The 21061-nt window shown below is 47.4% G+C and overlaps 1 protein-coding gene across 1 annotated transcript in view; it reads left to right on the top strand.

Annotated features, from left to right (window-relative positions):
* Nucleotides 1-16600, top strand: part of CALCOCO2 (calcium binding and coiled-coil domain 2) — a 34581-nt gene extending 17981 nt beyond the window's left edge. Inside the window, exons 6-13 of the mRNA XM_055133661.1 lie at nucleotides 3193-3281; nucleotides 4013-4082; nucleotides 5241-5363; nucleotides 5753-5839; nucleotides 9721-9816; nucleotides 12706-12811; nucleotides 14875-14903; nucleotides 15597-16600. Of these exons, the coding sequence (XP_054989636.1) occupies nucleotides 3193-3281; nucleotides 4013-4082; nucleotides 5241-5363; nucleotides 5753-5839; nucleotides 9721-9816; nucleotides 12706-12811; nucleotides 14875-14903; nucleotides 15597-15761 (765 nt within the window). The 3' untranslated portion in view covers nucleotides 15762-16600. The remainder of the gene's footprint in view (nucleotides 1-3192; nucleotides 3282-4012; nucleotides 4083-5240; nucleotides 5364-5752; nucleotides 5840-9720; nucleotides 9817-12705; nucleotides 12812-14874; nucleotides 14904-15596) is intronic.
* Nucleotides 16601-21061: the final 4461 nt, after the last annotated feature.

Here is a 21061-nt window from a genome sequence, read left to right as displayed (position 1 = left end):
CTGAGCATCATTGGGTGTGACCCCCCCACCCACCCACCCACACACACACACACACAAAGAAGCAAAAACTAGAAGCCATAGAGGAGATCTCTAAAGACTATAAACTAACGCCCCAGGAATCACAGCTTAGAAGTTTCCCAAACACACCGATCTTGGTGGTCCCACCTGTGAAAACCTTCATTTCCTGCTGAGGACACTGAGGCCCAGAGGAGAGACGAGGGGTGTGTTCGTGCCACGCTGGGTGAGGCCTTACTTGTCTCGATCCCGAGACACGACTCGGTCCTGTGCTTCTGTGAAGAGCTCAGCACTGGGCTGGCCCAGAGTGTTGCTGCTAGGGCCCAGGCAGTGAGACACCACACAGAAGCGCCCAGACCGAGCTCACAGCCAAGGAACGTCAGCCAGGCGCCCAGCAGCCTCCTTCACGGGCTCCACACTGGCCAGAGTCTGGGTTCTCGGGTATGCGTCTCCACCGTTGTACCTGCTGCAACGTGATGATGGCAGAAGGCAGTAGTGACTCGGCATCTGCTGTGTCCCGGGCACTGGTGAGCTCTGCAGTATGTGAGCACTCCACTCGCCCATCTGCACAGCAGCCCAATAAGCTGGAACTTGCTTGTGTGCGCCTTTACATGGCTTCAGATAGAGCTGGGGTCTGGATTCAGATGTTTGGATGTAAAAGCCGTATTTTATTTTAGAAGCCTGATCATACAATGGTGGTTAGGAACCTTGTCTTTGAATTCACACAAACTGATTCTGCTACTTATTATTCAGTGCACCAGGAGAAAGGTGAATGGCACCTGTTGTATCAATGAGGGGTCTGTACACCTGTGTCCACGGCAGCGTTTCTCATTGTGGCCAAAGGGAGAAGGGGCCAGGCGTCCAGTGACAGACAGATGAGTAGGACTGGAGCAGTGGGACTGTATCATGGAATATTGTTCCCTTTAAAGGGGGAAGAAGGAAACTCAGGCTGTAGCTTGCATGAGCCTTGAGGACTCTTGGGGCCAGACAGAGATTGTGCCTGAGTCCTCTCACTGAGGGGACCTTATCTTCAGCTTATTGGACAGAAAGTTCATTGGTGATTGCTGGAGGGAGTGGGGAGTCAGTATTTTGTAGGCGTCAGTGTTGGCAGAATGAAGAGTTCCGAGGGGGACATGGTGATGGCTGCAGAGAAATGGGAACGTTCTAAAGCCTCTGGACTGTGCTTTGGAATAGTCAAGGTGGGACCAGGGATGTAACTCAGTGGAAGCTCTTGCCCTCCATGTGTGAGGCTCTGGGTACAAATCGCAGCACCACAAAATCAAATAATAAAAGAAAAATTAAGATGGTAAGTGTTATTTCTTATGATAATTTTTAATAAAATATTTTTAAAAAGCTATAAACCAAAAACTTCAAAATCTTGAAGCTTGGGACTGGAGCAATAGCAGAGCAGGTAGGGCATTTGCCTTGCACGCAGCTGACCCAGGTTCAATTCCCAGCATCCCATATGGTCACCTGAGCACCACCAGGAGTGATTCCTGAGTGCATGAGCCAGGAGTAACCCCTGTGCATCGCTGGGTGTAACCCAAAAAGTAAATAAATAAATAAATAATAAATATAAAAGTCTTGAAGCTAAAATCAAGAAATGGTTATTGGCACTATATCTGGCTTTGGCACAGAATAAAATTGGGAAAGAAAAATGAATAATGAGCACATTGCTTAGGGTCACCACTAACCACAAGTGGTTATTAAACACTCATAATGTGATATACTGAGATGTGCTGTAAGCATAAACTGTAAACCTGATTTTTAAACCTGAATATAAAACAATATAACTTCCTTTTTTGTTTACATGTTTAAATGATATTTTAGATAAGTCTGGGTAAGTAAACTATTTATAAAACTACTGTTCTTTTTAATATGTTTACTAAAATTTTTCATTGTAGGTGTAACTTTTGTTAATTTATTGGACAGTAGTATTCTGAAAAAAAAAAAAAACAGCTTTATTTTGCCCATTGCTGTGTCTATAACACCAGAACAGTGTCTGGTGGTGAAGAAGCACTCATTAAATATTTGTTTAGTGAGTTGACGAGTACTAGTTTCAGTGTTTGAGAAATTAAAGTAGATACATTTTATTTTATTTTATTTATTTTTTTGCTTTTTGGGTCACACCTGGCAATGCACAGGGGTTACTCCTGTTTCTGCACTCAGGAATCACCCCTCTCGGTGCTCAGGGGACCATATGGAATGCTGGGAATCGAACCTGGGTCGGCCTGGCGCAAGGCAAATGCCCTACCCGCTGTGCTATTGCTCCAGCCTCAGATACATTTTATTTTTTAATTTATTTTTTTAGGGTTTTTTTTTTTTTTTTTTGCTTTTTGGGTCACACCTGGTGATGCACAGGGGTTACTCCTGGCTCTGCACTCAGTAATTACCCCTGGCAGTGCTCAGGGGACCATATGGGATGCTGGGAATCAAACCCAGGTTGGCCGCATGCAAGGCAAACGCCCCACCCGCTGTGCTATCGCTCCAGCCCCTTTTGTTAGTTTTTAATTCCAAAGCCCCACCAGTGCAGGGTTTGGGCTATTCCCAACTTGATGCTTGGGTGCCATGATGGAACCAGGGGCTCCCACGTACAGAGCATTCTTTCCAGCTCTTTGAAGCAGTTCCCTGGCCCTAGTTTTTTTTTTAACTGAGAGATACAGAGAGAACCCTGTGGGCTAGTCAATCCCTGACACTCTATGGTTCCCCAAGAACCAACAGAAGTGACCTTACAGCACAGAGGCAGGAGTTAACCCTGGGCACCACCTGGTGTGACCCCCATAACAAAACAACAGCGACAAATTTTTTAAAACTAAAAGATCTTTAGGGCCCAGAGCAGTAGTACAGTGAGCAGGATATTTCCCTTGCACACAGCCAATCTGGGTTCGATCCCCAGCATATGGTCCCTTCATAGGGTTCCCTGAGTCCCACCAGGAGTGATCTCTGAGCACAAGCCAGGAATAAGCCCTGAGCACCGCCAGGTGTGACCCAGAAACAAAAACAAAAATAAACCTAAAGAACATTTAATATGTTTAAAACCCTTGCTTGGATATTCCATTCCCTGCAATATTTTTCTAGGCCTGACATCATAAGGGTCCAGTAAGTATCTGTTGGCTGTTGAGACTTAATTACAAGCATCTTAGGTGTGGTCTGTGCCTTTGACTTTCAATTCTCCAGGACGAGCTAGAAGCCCTGAAAAGCACCAAACAGAAGCTGGAGCAGGAGGTGCAAGAGCAGCAGGACTGCTGGGAGGCTGAGCTGCTCCTGTGAGTGTGGTTCTTGGGTACAGGTACCCTTAGGGGAGGAGCTGGGGCTTGCTAGCGACCACTGTTGGGGAGGGCAGAGTCGACTTCCAGGGAGTGCTCAGGGCCCAGGGTCTGCTCCTTGACCGTCGTGACCAGATGATTCAAAATAAGCAGCCGAGGCTGTGGTTCTGCTGGGGCCCTGCAGGGACACCGCGGCGGTTGTCCCGGGCGACATGGCATGGTGCCTGGAACATTTGATTCCAGGGATCTAACCAGGGTCCCACACACACAAAACATGTGCCCCTGACTCCAGCACTATCCCTCCTGCTCCAGAAAATATGGTTTATGACAGTTGTAGGTATAACTCCCCCACCCCCACCTCCACCCCCTTTCAATCAGGAGCTCTTTGGTCCTAGTTTAGGGAACCAGTATCAGAATGGTAAGAAACGATCTGAATTTCCGTTTTCATAGGGCTGGAGAGATAGTACAGTGGTTCGGGCGTTTGCCTTGCTTGCGGCCAATCCCAGTTTGATCTCTGGCACCGTATATGGTCCCCTGAGCACTGCCAGGAATGACCCCTGAGTACAGAGCCAGGAATTGCTTCTGAACACCACTGGGTCTGGCCCAATTGGCCCTGGCCACCCCCCCTTGCCACCCCCAGTGAGAACTGCAGGCTTAGGACCAAGCCAGACTTCAACCATAAAAGGCCCGGAAGCGGCCTGTGTGTTACAGAGTTGTCTCTACCTCTGCAGACTGAAAGAACAAAACCTGAAGCTGACCTCTGAGAATGAGAAGCTGGGAATAAGAGTGGACCGGCTTCAGGTAGGCGCTGCCAGCCTTGGGAAAGTGTGTTTTTGCACCTTGCCACCTCTTCTGGTATGGCCCAGAAGGATCATTTCATCATTGCAGTGGTTGCCTATTGGTGTACTTCTACGAACTGTGCTACAATTTCAGTGTCTGTTTCCTCTGTTCAGGACATCATGCCCATCCATCGATGGTTAACACTAATATTTAATAAGGAACAGAATATCTTATTTTGGTAAGGGAGGTGGAAGTTTTGAGCTATACCCAGTGGGGCTCTGGGCTTACTCCCGGCAGGCTCAGGGGACTATATAGGGTGCTGGAGATTGAACCATGTCAGCTGCATGCAAGGCAAACGCCCTACATGTTGTATGATTGCTCCAGCTGTAGGAACAGAACAACTTAGTTTATTTCTACCACAATCTCTTAAAATGGATGACTGTCATTTCAGAAGGGCACTTTTAAAAATGGTTAGGGACAGGGATGGGGCTTAAGTGGTAGAGTAAATATCTTGCATAGGGCTGGAGAGATAGTACAGGGGTGGCCCTGGGTTTGATCCCTGGATTCACTGGGTATCAATCACCCCCAAAATAGGTTTTTGGCTTTTTTTTTTTAATAGCGTTTCAAATTTTACTTTCTTGAGTTTTAGATTCTAAGGATGTATGAAACAGATGAAAATGGGGGCTGGAGAGATAGCACAGCGGGTAGGGTGTTTGCCTTGCATGCGGCCGACCCGGGTTCAATTCCCAGCATCCCATATGGTCCCCTGAGCATGGCCAGGGGTAATTCCTGAGCGCAGAGCCAGGAGTAACCCCTGTGCATCGCCAGGTGTGACCCAAAAAAAGAAAAAAAAAGAGATGAAAATGAAGCAGTTTGCCAAGCTGCAAATTGCTAAGGAGCATACATCTCTTTATGGGGATTTACTTAAAAGTATTGTTCATGGGACTGAGAGATAGCAAGGGCTTGCCTTGCATGCAGCCAACGAGGTTTCAATTCCTGCTGACATGAATGGTCCTCTGAGCACCATCAGGAGTCACTCCTGAGCACAGAGCCAGGAAGAGCCCCTGGGCACTGCCTGGGATGGCCCAAATTCTTCCCCTCAAAGATAGATAGATATATGGTTCCTGGTTGATTTCCCTATTCTAGGGTCTTTGGTTATATTCCCTAATTTTGTTTTAGGTTCAGCTGTCAACGCAGGAAAAAGAGAAGGAAAAACTTGTTCAGGAAGATCAAGATAAAACAAGACAGTTGGAATATCTGAAAAAGGAAAATGAAGAGCTCTTTCTCAGTTTAACCAAACAGGTAGAGCCATGGTGAAGTGAATCCCCCAGTATTCTTTACTCTGTCAGCTGCTGGATCTCCCTAATCGTGGGAAATATCTTAGGAACCAGCTGAAATCAGATCACTCCAGTAGGCCTTTCGGTATATGTATGGGGGGAGGGTGTGTGTGTGTGTGTGTGTGTGTGTGTGTGTGTGTGTGTGTGTGTGTGTGTGTGTGTGTGTGTGTGTGTGTGTGTGTGTGTGTGTGTGTGTGTGTGTGTGTGTGTGTGTGTGTGTGTAGCCCTGTAGAAAGGGGGTATGTGTGTGTCCCATCACTGGTATGGAAATGTTTTTGTGCGGAAGGGGCAGGATATGACTGTGTGTCTGTCAATTTGCCCCATCACTGGAATGAAAATCTCTTTTTTGTACAGAGAGACCACTATAACAAGCTGGAACTGACAGTGCAGGAGATGAAGCGGAGAGAATCCACTGCAGTGAGCAAGCACCAGGCGATAATGGCATGTCTCTCTTTAGATGGCTCTGTGGGAGAGAGCCTAGGGGAAGGGGCATGGGGACAGAGAGATAGAGCCCTTGTCTTGCATGCTGTTGCTGCAGCTACTGCCTTGGTTCAAATCCCTGACACCACATAGGGCCCCTTGGGGTCACTGAAGAACAGTGAGAAGTAGCCCCAGAGCACTGCTCAGAGCACTGCTGGGCGTAGCCCAACCCCCACTCCCCTCCCTTTCAAAGGAGAGGTAGAATCACACCTGTTCAGGTGACAGAAAGGATAAGATGAGCTAGAATCCCATTTGCTCTGAATGCTGTGTCCTCTATCCTGGAGGACAGGTATTGTGCCATCTTCAAAATGTTTAGGAGGAATGGCCTCTTCTGATACTGAGCGGTGATCAAGAATCAACTTCCTGAGGCTGGAGAGATAGTACAGTGGGTAGGGCATTTGCTGTGCATGTGACCTGGGTTCCATCCCCAACACGCCATATGGTCCCCCAATAAGCAGTGATCCTGAATGCAGAACTAGGAGTCTGCCCCTGAACAACACTGAGTGTGGCCCCCCAAAAAAACCAAAACAACAATAATGAGAAAAACTCAGCTTCCTGTCAGATTGTTATAAATAAAGCCTGGAGAGAGGAATCATCAGAATAATACTCCCTTCTCATGGTGAGGTGTCAGTTATAAAGTTGAGCTCTATGATAGGGAAATACTACAGTACTCAAAAAAAGTTATAATTAACAAATTATCATAAAGTATTGGACTAGAGAAATATACTTATGAAAGCCTAGTTGACTGATAATTTCTGATAATTATCAGTGGGCAGGAGGCACCCTCCAGGGTGGGTGGAGACAGGCATCTAGAAACTCTATTTCTTGAACTGACATACGGTCATGAGGAATCCTGGTGTCTGGAGGAGATCCAGCCAAATAATCGGTCATATCATATGCAATTTCAATGAATAACAAGCCATTCCATTATTATTGAGTTATTAAGTGTCTATTATATATGAAATGCTATGTAGTTTAGCACTGTCCTCCTGTTGTTCATCCATTTGCTCAAGCGGGCACCAGTAACGTCTCCATTGTGAGACTTGTTGTTTCTGTTTTTGACATATCGAATACACCACAGGTAGCTTGCCAGGCTCTGCCATGCAGGCAGGATACTCTCAGTAGCTTGCTGGGCTCTCTGAGAGGAATAGAGGAATCGAACCCAGGTTGGCTGCATGCAAGGCAAACGCCCTACCTGCTGTGCTATCACTCCAGCCCACACACAATGACATCATCCTTTTTTAGAAAGGACCACGCCCAATAGTATGTCTTATTTACCATTTCTAGTTTTCTTCATTTGTTCCTGCAAAATCTGAATTACCACTGTGTCATTTCCTAACTCACTTCTTTTGTGCTACTATGTCAGCGCTCTCTCTCTCTCTTTCTCTCTCTCTCTCTCTTTCTCTCTCTCTCTCTTTTTCTCTCTCTCCCCTCTCTCTCTCTCCTCCCCCTCTCCTTTTTCTTTTCAGGTCACACCTGGCAATGCACAAGAGTTACACCTGATTCTGCACCCAGGAATTACTCCTGGCAGTGCTAGGGGGACTGGGATGCTATGTAGTTTAGCCAGGTATAATAAAAAGTAGAACCAATTGAAAATTGGTAAGTTGATTATGAATTAAGTTTAACCAGCAGAATGTATGTTAGGCTTATTTTTAAAAATAAATTAGTTACCATACTTTAAAATGGGACTGTTTCCCATGGGAGAAATTGCATATTCAGCTTCTCTTAGAAAATTAGAGGTGGGCCAGAGAAATAGTACAGACAAGTTTAAACCCTATCCAAGAACCACTAGAAGTAATCCCAGAGCCAGGAGGAAACCCTGGTGTGGTACCACCAGGTGTGTCATAAAAAATAAAAAACAAGGGCTAGAGAGATAGTACAGCAGGTAGGGCACTTACCCTGCACATGGCCAGCCCAGGTTTGATTGCTGGTATCCCCTTTTGGTGCCCGAGCCCCGCCAGGAGTGATCCCTGAGTGCCAAGCCAGGAGGAGTAAGTAAGGCCTAAGCACTGCAAGGTGTGGCCCAAAAACCAAACCAAAAAATAGACTCTGGCAACACATTTCAACCCACAGCGATACCCAGAGCTGAGCAGTGGCTACACCCAGCCAAAGATGGGAGACATCTTCCCCCATTTGACTGCAGTTTTCACTGCTTTCACCTCCTTTATTCACTTGCATTGTTTTCCTGGCCACTAATGACATATTGACTGTGTGACCTCAGCTGAAAGTCAAGAAACTTCTAGCCCTTGAAAGTTTTCGAATCTCTTCAGGAAAGGTCTGGGTTTTTTTGGTGTGCGTGAATGGTGTTCAAGACCCAGGGCTTCCCTCCCCAGCTCCCTAACAGCAACTCTTTATTCCTCCTCTCCAGAAGGCCCCTAACTCTGAGGACTCTGTATCTTATACTTCAGGAGCCTAGGAGCAAGAGAGCAACATTGGAGGAGCAGTTAGTGCAAGAGGTGAACCGCTTACAGACAGAGTTAGAGACCTATTTCTTAGAGAAGTGCAAAGAATGCCAGCGCCTCCACAGAGAGATCAGGCAGCTCAGGGCTGCCTCACTGGTAGGTGACAGAGATAAGGGCCCAGGAAGCAAGGGTTGTGAAGGTGGTGGTGGTTCTTAGCCCAAGCCCCGGGGCAGGAGCCCCTATTAAAGCATAACTTTCTCTGCCACAAAGAGAAGGGATGGAGGGTGAGGCCCAGTCCCTGGAAACAGCATCTCCATTCCAGCCTGGGTCTCTGGGTCTCTGCGGAGATCCAGCTGGTCCTCTCTTATTTCTGCCCTTTTTTTGGGGGGTGGGGGGTTGGGCTTTTGGGTCACACCCAGCGATTGCACCCAGAGAGCCAGGTTACTCCTGGCTCTGCACTCAGGAATTACTCCTGGCGGTGCTCAGGGGACCATATGGGATACTGGGGATTGAACCTGGGTAGCAGCAAGGCAAATGCCCTACTTGCTGTACCCATCCTCCAGCCCCTTATTTCTGCCTTTTGAGGAAGTGACATAGGACCAGACAAGCTGGCAGGCGTCAGTGGGGCTGGCGAGCCAGGAGCCTGCAGTCAGCCCTGCCGGTGAGCAGCTCCTCACTCCGCCGTCCTCCCTCCAGCTAGCCAGGGAGCACAGCACAGACACCTGAGGGTCTTTGCTGGCACCAACAAAGTCCAAAGTCTGGGGGTCAGGGTAGACACACCTGCTTGGATTCGCTCAGGTGTCACGGTGATCTACACCATGTGCCCATATAGGTAAGGAGCTGGGCAGTGCAGAAATCTGCCAGGAGGGGGCATCCGTAGGAGTGACCCCCTGAAGTGCCCACTGGACCCCTCACACTGGACAGCCTAGCTTCCTGTGGCTGGGATCCCTCCTCCTCCTCCCCCCCCCCCCCCCCGTCACCCCCCCCAGCTGTTCTCACACCCTCGGGAGGGAGTACTTCACGCTGCATTGAGTGAGGTGTTTATTGACGACAAAGATGATTATCTCCATGCTTGGGTGGGATGAAATAAGGCTCCATTTATCCCTAATTTATAAGCCAGCCTGTCTTTATCTCTCTTTGTTCATTTGTACTCCAGGTTATCTCTTTGTTCACTTACACTTCCCACTGAACCCGAAGGAAACCAGCATCTTGATGCCAGCTCAGACCTTCAGGCATTTTTTAAGTCAGCTTTCTAAGCCACTGTCCTCCCTCCCTCCCTCCTTCCCCCTCCTCCCCCATGCTCTGCTTCCCTCCCCCCACCTCCTCGGTTCCCCGGTTTTAGAAAGCCAGATTCTCTACAGTTGGTTTGTTTCACCTTACCTGGATGCTGTTACAATGTGTGACCCTAATCCTAATTTTCTTAAAAACTATTATTGACAGGATGAGAACTTTGACCTGTCAAGAAGACTAAGTGAGAACCAGATGATTTGTGATGTTCTGCAGAGAGAAAAAGAACGACTGGAAAGAGAAAATGATGTAAGTGTGTAAAAGAGAGCAGCAGACCCCAGGGTTTGAGTGGGATGGGACCAGGATGACCCAGAGATTTGGTGATAAATTTTTTTTTCAATAATGAAGGAGCCATAGAATTTAAAAAAATCGTAACAAGCGGGGCCGGAGTGATAGCACAGCGGGTAGGGCGTTTGCCTTGCACGTGGCCGACCTGGGTTCAATCCCCGGCATCCCATATGGTCCCCCAAGCACCGCCAGGAGTAATTCCTGAGTGAAAAGCCAGGAGTAACCCCTGTGCATTGCTGGGTGTGACCCAAAAAACAAAACAAAAAATTAACAAGCAATACAAAATAAATTATTTAGTATCGGCTTGGGTGGTGGTGGGAAAACTCGAAATAATGGTAGTGGGAAGTATTGAAATATTGAACATAATCAATTATTGTGAACAACTCTTTGAAAGTAAAAACTTTTTTATTTTAAGTGGTGGTGGGACTGGTTTTGAAATATTGAATGTAATCAATTATTGCAAACAACGCTTTGGAAATAATTTTTTTTAATTTTAAAAAGTAATGAGGGGCTGGAGCAATAACACAGCGGGTAGGGCATTTGCCTTGCACATGGCCGACTTGGGTTCGATTCCCAGCATCCCATATGGTCCCCTGAGCACCACCAGGGATAATTCCTGAGTGTATAAGCCAGGAGTAACCCTGTGCATCACCGGGTGTGACCCAAAAAGCAAAAAAAAAAAAAAAAAATTTTTTTTTAAGTAATGAAAGGGTCTTTTCTGAAGCAAGAGGGTAGATAACTGCTCCTTACACAGAGTAAACTTCATCTGATTTCCTAATCTACCACAAAACCCTACCTTTGTTGTCTAACTGAAACTTTTTGGCAGGCATCAGTCAACTTGAAACTTCTTTTATTTTTGCCTTTCCCTTCGTTGCTACTGCAGATGTTATCTCAGGGAGCCAGAGCCCGTGTCACTGTCAGGCTTACCCTTCCCTTCTGCACGACTCTCTCCCTTTTCTCTGCTGCCAGACCTGAAGCAGAGTGACCGTCTGTGCCCACGTTCCTTCCTCTGCTCCGTCCTTCACCCAACCAATAGTTACTTGCTGCAGTGAGTCAGAAGCAAGTTACCCCGTGACCACGGAAGCCGGTAGCAGTGTGACTGCACTTGTGGCCCCTCTGGGGAGCCCCTCGTGCCGCAGCCGACAGTCAGTCACTATCTCTGCCATCTGGTCGCTCCCTCTAGATCAACGGCAGTGTCCCCAGCTCTGCTTTCTCTCACCCTTGTGGGCTTTGCTGCTGGGCCATCAGTTCTACTGCTCATGTTATTTCAGCCAGAGTATTTCAGTATTGCAGAATATCTCTGTGGTTTATTCCTACCACGTTCATTCTCATGCTCTTGATTTAGAGAATGAACCTGGACTTAGAAATCCCTGCTTTGCATGCTTAATCTGATATATTAGCCCATAATTTGCACTGGTGAGGAAATATCTGACATTTGGAAACAGTGTTTGTTAAAACTAGAGGAAGTTCCTTTTAAAACATTAGAAGCTCACTAATTTTCTTTTAATTTTGTTTTGGAGGCCACTTCTGGCAGTGCTGGGGGACTTCTCCTGAGACAGCACTTTGGGAGTATTCCTTGGTGGCACTTGGGAGGATCATGTGGTGCTGGGGGTTGAACCTGAGCCTCCCACATTCAAAGTTTGTGTTCAGCTCTTTGAACCATTTTCTCAGCCTCTAATCATTTTTTTTCTAAGACTTTTAAACTTTGGGGGGCAGGAGCGATAGTACAGTAGTTAGGGCAGATGCCTTGCATATGCCTTGATTCCTGGAACCCCATCTGGTCCGCTGAGCCCTGCCAGGAGTGAACGAAGAGCCAGAAGTATACCCAGGAGTAGGGCACCACCCAGCGTGGCCACAAAGAAAGAAAGGACTTTAAACTCTTTCTCTGTTGTTTTGTTTGTTTGTTTTTTGCTTTTTGGGTCACACCTGACGATGTACAGGGGTTAACTCCTGGCTCTGCACTCAGAAATAACTCCTGATGGTGCTCAGGGGACCATGTGGGATGCTTGGAATCGAACCCGAGTTGGCCGCGTGCAAGGCAGATGCCCTACCCGCTGTGCTATCGCTCCAGCCCCTCTCTGTTGTTTTTGAGCCGTGAAGCAGGATTCTCAAACTAGGGCTTCCAATACACAAAGTATGTGCCATTTCTCTTCTCCTTGTCTCGTTTGAGAGGGCAGGGGCTCCACCCAGCTGTGCTCAGAGATCACTTCTGCTGTGGCTCAGGGCCCTACGGATTGCCTGGAATTGAACCTAGGTCGGCCGCATGCAAGACCAGTTCCCTGCCCGCTGTACTAGTCTTCCAGTCCCCATGAGTTCCAGCTTTTTGAGCATCTCCCTGGCTCTTTTCAAAGAACTGTCAGAGAACTGTCAATATTGCCTATCCCCCTTGTAGCTCTTCTCTTCCTTTCTCGGTCTCTCCTTCCCTCCTTCCCTGGTTCCCGCTCAGTCTCTGGTGAAAACATGAAGAAAGGACTGTACCGGAATAATCGTCACACTGTGTAAGGAAACATAGAAGCATTCTGCTCTCAGAGATGTGCATGCATCAGAGCCCAAGAGATAGCACAGCTTCTCCCCAGCTGGCCATTCTCCAGCCAGGCCACAGCTCAGTGCAGGGGCGTGAGGATGTGGTGCCGCTCAGGCCCTGGGGTGCTCAGAGACCTCCAGCTCCGAGAGGTGGCCCAGGCCTTGCCCCCTACGCCGTCTCTCCAGCTCCTGTTGCTCCCCTTTCGTAGGATGCTTTCTTGTTTGTAGGGCTTCGTCCCCATCTCACTGTTGATTGAGAACCACCCAAACGCATTGCTCATCATTCTTGTTGAGTTTCAGCGTTTCTCTGTATTGCTCTGTCCTCAGCTGCTGAAGAGGGAGAACCACAGATTGTTGAGTTACATGGGTCTGGATTGTGAGTCTCTAAGTGCGGAACAGAACTTAGGACTTGCCTTTGGGAACCCATATTCCGGTAAGACCCCATTACTCTTCAAGCTGGAAGCGTCCAGCCTGACTCCCTTTGCCCCACTAAATTTTTTTTTTTGCCTGAGATGCTAATTAAGACGGGTCTCGTTGTTAAGACTTGCTGGGCAGAAGCTGAGTACCTAATAGAAAGATTGCCAGGCGAGAAGTGTTAATTGAGAAATAAATCTGAATCTAGAAGACGCAAATCAGATCATTCGCCCAGAGGCAGCAGACACAAATTGAGTCCCGTGGCTATATTCCAAATATATAAATCAGAGAAATGTCTCCGTGTAGAAGATATACACATACAAAGCTGAGGAAGCTAATTAAGGTTTAGAGAGAGAAGCACAAAAGGGGCGGGGGTGCCGCCTTGGACCGGGCAGTTACCATGGGGCCCCTACCCCGCCCCGCTGACCAAGGGGAGCAGGAGGGTGCACCATAGAGACCCTTGGGTGGTTTGGAGGACAAGCATGGGCGTGAAAATCAGAGGTCTGGGGCCCCATGTCCTCGCCAGCAGTGGGCTTTTTCCTTTGTCTCCAAAAACGATTGGACCTTGTTTGCTTGGGGAGGAACAATTTAAATCAGTCATGTTCTCCCAGGACAATCAGATCTTCGCAACAGGCAAAGGTAAAAGTTTATTTTTTCTTTAAAAACGTTATTTTGAGGGGCCCATGCAATAGTACAGCAGGTAGAGTGTTTGCCTTGCATGGGGTTGACCCAGGTTCAATCCCCAGCATCCCATATGGTCCCCTGAGCCCACCAGTGGTGATGGCTGAGCACAGCCTGGAGTAAGCTCAGAGCACAGCTACATGTAACTCAAAAAACCAAATAAATTTTTTAAAAAGTATATTATTTTGGGGGACTGGAGTGATAGCACAGTGGGTAGGGCATTTGCCTTTGTACGTGGCTGACCCTGGTTCGAATCCCAGCATCCCATATGGTCCCCTGAGCGCTGCCAGGAGTGATTCCTGAGTGCATGATCCAGGAGTAACCCCTGTGCATCGCCAGTTGTAGCCCAAAATATCCCCTCCAACTTTTTTAATTAAAAAAAGTAAAAATATTTGGGGTCCAGAGAGGTCACTGGAGAGGCAGAGCACGTGCTCTGCATGCGGGAGCATCAGGTTTGATACCTGGCACCACATTACCTGGAGCACCCCAGCACAAGGTAGCAACAGCCAAGGCTGGGCCAAAACCAAACAAAAATGATTTGTAATAACTACCTGCATAAATTCAGTCTAAAAATCAACTCTCAAGGGTCAGGATGTGGCTCAGCTGGGAGAGTCCAGGCCTTATATGTCCCCTTGTTTCATCTCTGGCAACACCACAGAAGTCTCAGATGGTTTCCTTTGTTGAACGATTTGATTTACATTCCTTGTTACTTTGTACTGCTTTTTTAAATTTTTTTATTGAATCACTGTGAGATATACCATTATGAACTTATTGATGATTTTCAGTCATATAGTGTTTCAACACCCATCCCTTCACCAGCATACCCCAGTCACCTTCCAACCTGCTTTTATATAGGGCAGACACTTTTCTTTGCCCCCCCCTTTTTTTAGGGACTGTGGAAATACTTTTTTTTTTGCAATACTATACTAAAAAGATACCTTGTTTATCACTTAACCTCCTTTAAAATTGCTGTTTTTGTTAAAAATCTCATTGCCTCCACACTGAGAATAGGTTTGTTGGTTTTTTTTTTCCGATAGTATAACAAACATATGGCCTTTGAAAATACTATTTAATTTTTATTATTGTTGCTTTATCATTGACCCCAACCCAGCCTCTATCAGCAGTTGATAAATAGAATATCTGGGAGATAAAGAATCACAGGTGGAGGGCGAGAGAGATAGTTCCAGGGACTGAGTGTATGTTTTCCATATCGGCCATCTGGGGTTGATCCCAGGTTCCATGTGGTCCCCTGAGCACTGCCAGTAATGACCCCTGAGCACAAGACCTGAGTAGCCCCTGAGCACCGCTGGGCGTCCCCCCGGCCCCCAATCACATCTGCTCGAGCATAATTGCAACGTAGAGATGCTATTTTTAAAATGAAATCTTTTTAATTCCCTGCAGGCATCCAGGAAAGTTCTGACCCCGGCTTGGTAAGTGATCATGAGACTGCCCAGAGCCAGCTATGGAGATAGTTTCCCTCCTGCTTCGAGTTAGCTGGGGCAGTGCTCAGAGCCCAGAGCCGAGCCGGTCTGTGGCGTGGGAGAGGAGCACCCCCTCCGTCCCCCAGTATTCTGTTCCTTTGTCTCGGGGTGGAGCTGTGGGCTGGCTAGCTGCACAGGCCATGCCTGGCGTTTCCTTTACCCTCATCAGGTAGTCCCCTTAACACTGAGAATGTAGGGCCAGGGCGATGTCTTAAAGGCCTAGGACACATGCTTGGCCTGCAGGAAGCTTGGGTTCAGTTCCTGGCGCAGTGTTGTCTTATTCCGAGAGCGACTCCCTGAGCACTGAGTTGGGAGTAGGCACAAGGCACTGATGGGTATGGCCCCAAACAGAACAGAAATTAATGGACTGGAGAGATAGGACATGGAGTAAGGCATTTACCTTGCATGTGACCAACTCAGATTCGATTCTCAGCATCCCTTATGGTCCGCTGAGCCCAGGAGTGATCCCTGGGCACAGCGCCAGGAGCATGCCCTGAGCACTGCCAGGTATGATGCAGACACAAAAGCAAAGCAGAAATTAAGTCCTGAGGGAATCTAACTGTAGAGAATAACGCAACATGGTCCTTGTCCCATGTAACTTCCATGTGTACTGATCTCCACTCTTCCTCCCATCTCTCCAAGAAATGCAATGTGTGCAAACCCGATGCTGCGGAGGAGTTTTTTGACCATGCCCTGGAGCAGCAGCAACTGCAGAACCTTTGCTTGAATTGTCCAGTTTGTAACAAGATCTTCTCAGTGAAAGAGCAGCAGGTCTTCGAAGACCATGTGTTCTGCCACTCACTCTAAGTGTCTTGGATGTCTCTTGTACAAAGATTCCTAGAGGAGAACCTTTCACTTCTACTCTGGGTTATGGCCCAAGATAGCGTGTGTCACCTGAAATGATTAGGGATGGGCTGCACCCACTCCATCTGTGAAAGGTGAAGTCACATCCGTGATCTAAAGCGGGAGGGCTGTGACTGCCGTCCTGTGGGAGTGCTTGAGGATGTAACTTCCACCCAGTTACTTCCCGGCGGTAGGCTTCTACTCCTTGATCACCTAGCCGAGCTATGTCCGCTCTCACCAATGGTTGGTCTCATGCCAGTAGACCCAGAAGTCTGCTGGTCCCTGGAATGGAAAGGACCTGGCTATTCATAACCCATCTGAGTGGTTTCGAGATTGGTTTTAAAGTGTCCCCTGTCACAGTCCGGCCTCGTGCTCAGTTCTCACCCCTAACCCTAGGGCTAACCAGAGCTTTAGAAGTTCCTCTTCCTCCTCCTCCTATGGCGCCTTCCTTCAACTGATTGCCTTAGCTAAGCCAAAAGTAACGCAACAGAATTCTGGCATCCCATTGGATACCAAAGGTTTCTCGTATTGATTTCTCGGGTCTTCACAGAGCATCTTATTTCTGTCGTGGACAGGAAATAGTACTTCAATCACAGAAAGCCTTCTTTGTTACTAGATGCCTCTTCTGGCATTTTCCTATGCACATAACTTTTATCGCTGTCCTTGCTTAAATTGTTAAAAGTTGTTAGGAACTATGAGTTTGCAGCTTTTCCAGCAGGTGAATTTTGACTGTGGATAAGCCTGAATAATGAAAATTATTGTTAATTGCTTTAATACTAAAAATAAACTAGTCTTCTATTTGAGGGACTTTGTTATTTAAAAAAAAATAAAACCTTGAGTTTATGGTCTTTTACTTTTTAACTTATGGGGAAGATGCAATCTAAAAGATTCCAGGTGGGAACCAGAGACATAGCACAGGGGGTTGGGATTTGCCTTGCACGTGGCTGACCCAGATTCGATACCCGGCATCCCATATGGTCCCCTGAGCAATACCAGGAGTAATTCCCGAGTGCAGAGCCAAGAGTAACCCCTGGGCATCACCGGTGTGACCCAAAAAGCCTAAATAAATAAATAAATAAATAAATAAATAAAAATAATTAAATTCTTCAATTCCCGGCATTGAGGAACCCTCCCTCCCCCATATCACTGATCTCTTTACCAATCTTAACTTAAAAGTGTCCTGGGAAATTGTCTCATGGTAAGGGGTTGGTGACAGAGTACTTGGGACTTTTTTACCTTTTTTGTTTTTTTCTTGATTTGGGGGCCACACTCGGCAGTGCTCAGAGCTTGCTCCTGGCTCTGTGCCCAGGAATCACTCCCCACAGGGCTCAGGGGGCCATATGGGATTTCAGGGTCAGCCGCATGCAGGACAAACACCCACTGTACTGCCTCTCTGGCCTCTCAGAGTACTTATTTTGGCAAATCTATAATCCTGATTTTTTTGCTTTAACATTCCGTCTGTGTGTGTGTGTGTGTGTGTGTGTGTGTGTGTGTGTGTGTGTGCGCGCGCACGCGCTCACATTCAGGTGGGTTCAAACCCAGGGCTTTACATGAGATCCATGTGCTCTACTACTAAGCTTCCTTCCCCTTTCAAATACTTCTTATTTTGTTTTTCTGTGAGGATTTCTCCATCAGTGCCTGGGCGCCCAAGGGCAGACCTGCAGATACTGGCCTGGTAGCCCCGGTGCTCGGGCTGCCGAGGCGTGGACCGGGGGGTGCCGAGGCCTGGGTGCTGAAGGTAGTAGGGCAAGGCTCCAGCTCAGTGCCCTCTGGCCCTCACACAGGCAGTGCATGCGTGCCACCTCTCTGAGAATCTCCCTAGCCCCTTTACCCACTTTCTTTTTTAAAAGGTGGCAGTATGAATTTTGGTACCCTCTTTCATTCCTTTTATTCGGGGAGATTTGTCTATAGAACTCTAAGAAAGCAATTTTTGTTTTCTCCACCACCCCCAGCCCCAGCCCCAAGGGACTAAATGGCCCTAGACATTTACAGAAACGTGAATATGAGACTTGAAACCATAGCCAAAGCTGAGCCAGCTGTAGTTCTGTCCTTCCGGGCTTTCCCCAGTGTGGTCAGGTGCGGACTTCGTGTAAGTCGTGGTTTTTTGCTGTTTCTCCGTTGATGAAAATGAGACTGTATCACTCCTCATCACCACCATTTCAGGAAGATATCATGGGCTGGAAGACATTTGTCTCACAACACAGCCAACACCCGTTTGAATCTCCAGCACCAGGTATGATCCCCTGAGCACTGTTGGGGGTCACTCCTGAGCACAGAGCCAGGACTAGCCCCTAAGTCCAAGGGTTAAGGCACTTTTCTCGCATGCCTCTAGCCCTGATTTCAATCCCTGGCAGTGCATAGTTGCCCAAGCACAGAGCTGGGTGCAGCAGCTAAGCACTGCCAGATGTGACCGCAAAATAAAACAGAACAAAGAATCTGTATGTTAGGCCCAGGAGACAGAACAGCAGGTAAGGCACTTTCCTTACAAGGCCCGGGCTCTATCCCCAGCACCATAGATGGTCCCTTCAGCCCTGCCAGGAGTGAGCCCTGAGCACCGCCAGCCCACACCAAAGATCAGATGTCACTTGGGGGCTGGAGCGATAGCACAGCGGGTAGGGTGTTTGCCTTGCACGTGGCTGACCAGGGTTCGATTCCCAGCATCCCATATGGTCCCCTGAGCACGGCCAGGGGTGGTTCCTGAGTGCAGAGCCAGGAGTGACCCCTGAGCATTGCCGGGTGTGACCCAAAAAGCAAAAAAAAAAAAAAAAAAAAAAAAAAGATCAGATGTCACTTAATGACCAATGCAAACCCTGTCCTTAACGGTATTATAAATCATGGTATCTAGGATTAAAAAAAAAATTTTTTTTAAAGACCAGTTCTTTAATAGAAATAGAGTGGGAAGATGGCACCACAGACACCATTTCTGGAAGATACCCTCTCTCACTGAAAAATGCCCGTGGCTCTCCAAATCGTCGCAACGCAGGACTGCGGCTTCATTTATTCTGTACTCGTCAGCTCTTAATTAAGCCCCTGAATACAGAGGCGCAGTGGTGCACATAATCCAGCTCAATGAATCCCATTTTCTGGTGAATTACCTGCCCCTTTGCCCCGACTACCCCGAGGGTTATCGTGATTATCAACAGCAGCAGGAGCCCTTCCGCTCACTTGGTAAAAAAAAATTTAAGAAATAACAGTTGAGGTGCTAATGATCCTTTTTGCTGGATGTAAAACAAAGCATCTTTAACCACTGTTCATTATCCCCAGCTGCTCTTAGCAGGGCTCTAAGGGGAAGTGATGCTGCAGGCGGCTTCTGGGGGTAAAGGAAGCCATCCTTCTTCCATAACCCACCCCTGGTCTGACCTCTCCCCTCCCTAACCCTTGCGTCCGCACGTTTTACGGCTGGGCGATACCTGCAAATGTAAGCAAGAAGCTATAGGATTGCTATCTAAATGGGACTTTAGGCTCTGCATCCTTCTGACAGGTCTTCCTTCCTGACCATCTCTGACTAATATCAGAGTGTTTGGGCTTTCCCCTGCCGCTCTTGCTGACTAAACAGTCGGGGACAGCCACCCTGGCAGGGGTGTGTAAAGGTGTCGAAGGACAACTAACCTCAAATCCCAGAGGCTCAGGAGTTGGCAAGATATTGGTAAATCGAGGACTCTGAACACACCTGTAGCTTTAATAAAGCTTTCCTTTTGGTCTTGCTAAAAAAAAAAAAGTGAAGTGAGAGAAAGGATGGATAGTAAGTGGGTTGGATGCTTGGATTGCACGTGACTAACTCGGGTTCAATCCCCTGAGCACTGCCAAGAGTGATTTCTAAGTGCAGAGCCAGGAGTAAGCCCTGAGCATCGCTGTGTGTGGCCCCCAAACAAAAACAAGCAGAAAGCTGAAATGAAATGACACTGCCTGGGCATTTAAAGAGCGTTCTCTGATTGGAGTGATTTTCTGCTGTGGCAGTGGATTGTGCCGAGCTAAACATCCTCGAACCTGGTCTCCTAGCAACAAATGTTGATGAGATGCAGTCCATTACCTAGGAAAAAAGCAAAACGAATTCTACATAGAGGTTAAGCCCAGAGAAACAGTCGCCTAATTCCCTCATATAGCCAACAATAGGGCTGCAGCTCGGGGAGTTCACACTGGCCCCCGCTCTCCTTCGTTATCGAGAACAAATAAGAAAATCATGTCTTCCTCCGTGTGCACGCTCAGGCTGGATTTCAGATAGGCCGTGTGTATTTTCGGTAATCAGAAGCGGTTGCTATTAACTTCCACTTTAGAGAGAAGTAAGTTGACATATGGAGAAATGGTCTAAAAGTGAAATCATCAGAAATTGAATGGGTAAATAAAATATGGTATATCCACATAACAGGATGTTGGTTAGCAATAAAATGAAATAAAGTACAAATGTGGGTGAACCTTAAAAATTTGCTAAGAATCCAGTTCCAATGCCAAAGGCCCCATTGTAGGTATGATGCCATTTTTATGAAATATCTAGAATAGGCAAATCTACAGCAAAAAAATTAAGTCGGGCTGGAGCGATAGCACAGCGGGTAGGGCTTTTGCCTTGCACGCAGCCGACCTGGGTTCGATTCCCAGCATCCCATATGGTCCCCTGAGCACCGCAAGGGGTAATTCCTGAGTGCAGAGCCAGGAGTGACCCCTGTTCATCGCCAAGTGTGACCCAAAAAAGCAAAAAAATATAAAAAAATTAAAAATGCTATCTTCTCAGGGCTGGGGTTGGGAGAAACTGGTAAAAGATATGTACTTGATGGGTTAAATAAAATGTTCTGAAATTTATTGTGGTTATACAATTGTGAACATATTAAAAAAACATTGAATTACACAGTTAATATGAGATATCTCAAAAACATAGTGTATCACTGTCACTGTCATCCCGTTGCTCATAGATTTGCTCGAGTGTAGTAACATCTCTACTGTGAGACTTGTTACTGTTCTTGGCATATCGAATATGCCACGGGTAGCTTGCCGGGCTCTCCGAGAGGGATGGAGGAATCAAACCCAGGTTGGCCGAGTTCAAGGCAAACACCCTACCTGCTGTGCTATCGTCCCAGTCCTAAAAACATACGCGCGCGCACACACACACACACACATATATATGTGCTCAGGGGCTACTCTAGGCAGTGCTTGGGGACCAATCCAAAGTCAGCCACATGCAAGGCAAGTGCCTTAACCTCTGTACTATAAAAAACTTAAGGGGCTGGAGCGATAGCACAGCGGGTAGGGCATTTGCCTTGCACGCGGCCGAC

This window comes from Sorex araneus, chromosome 3 (assembly GCF_027595985.1).
Source record: "Sorex araneus isolate mSorAra2 chromosome 3, mSorAra2.pri, whole genome shotgun sequence".
NCBI lineage: Eukaryota > Metazoa > Chordata > Mammalia > Eulipotyphla > Soricidae > Sorex > Sorex araneus.
This window is presented reverse-complemented; position numbering and strand designations above follow the sequence as displayed.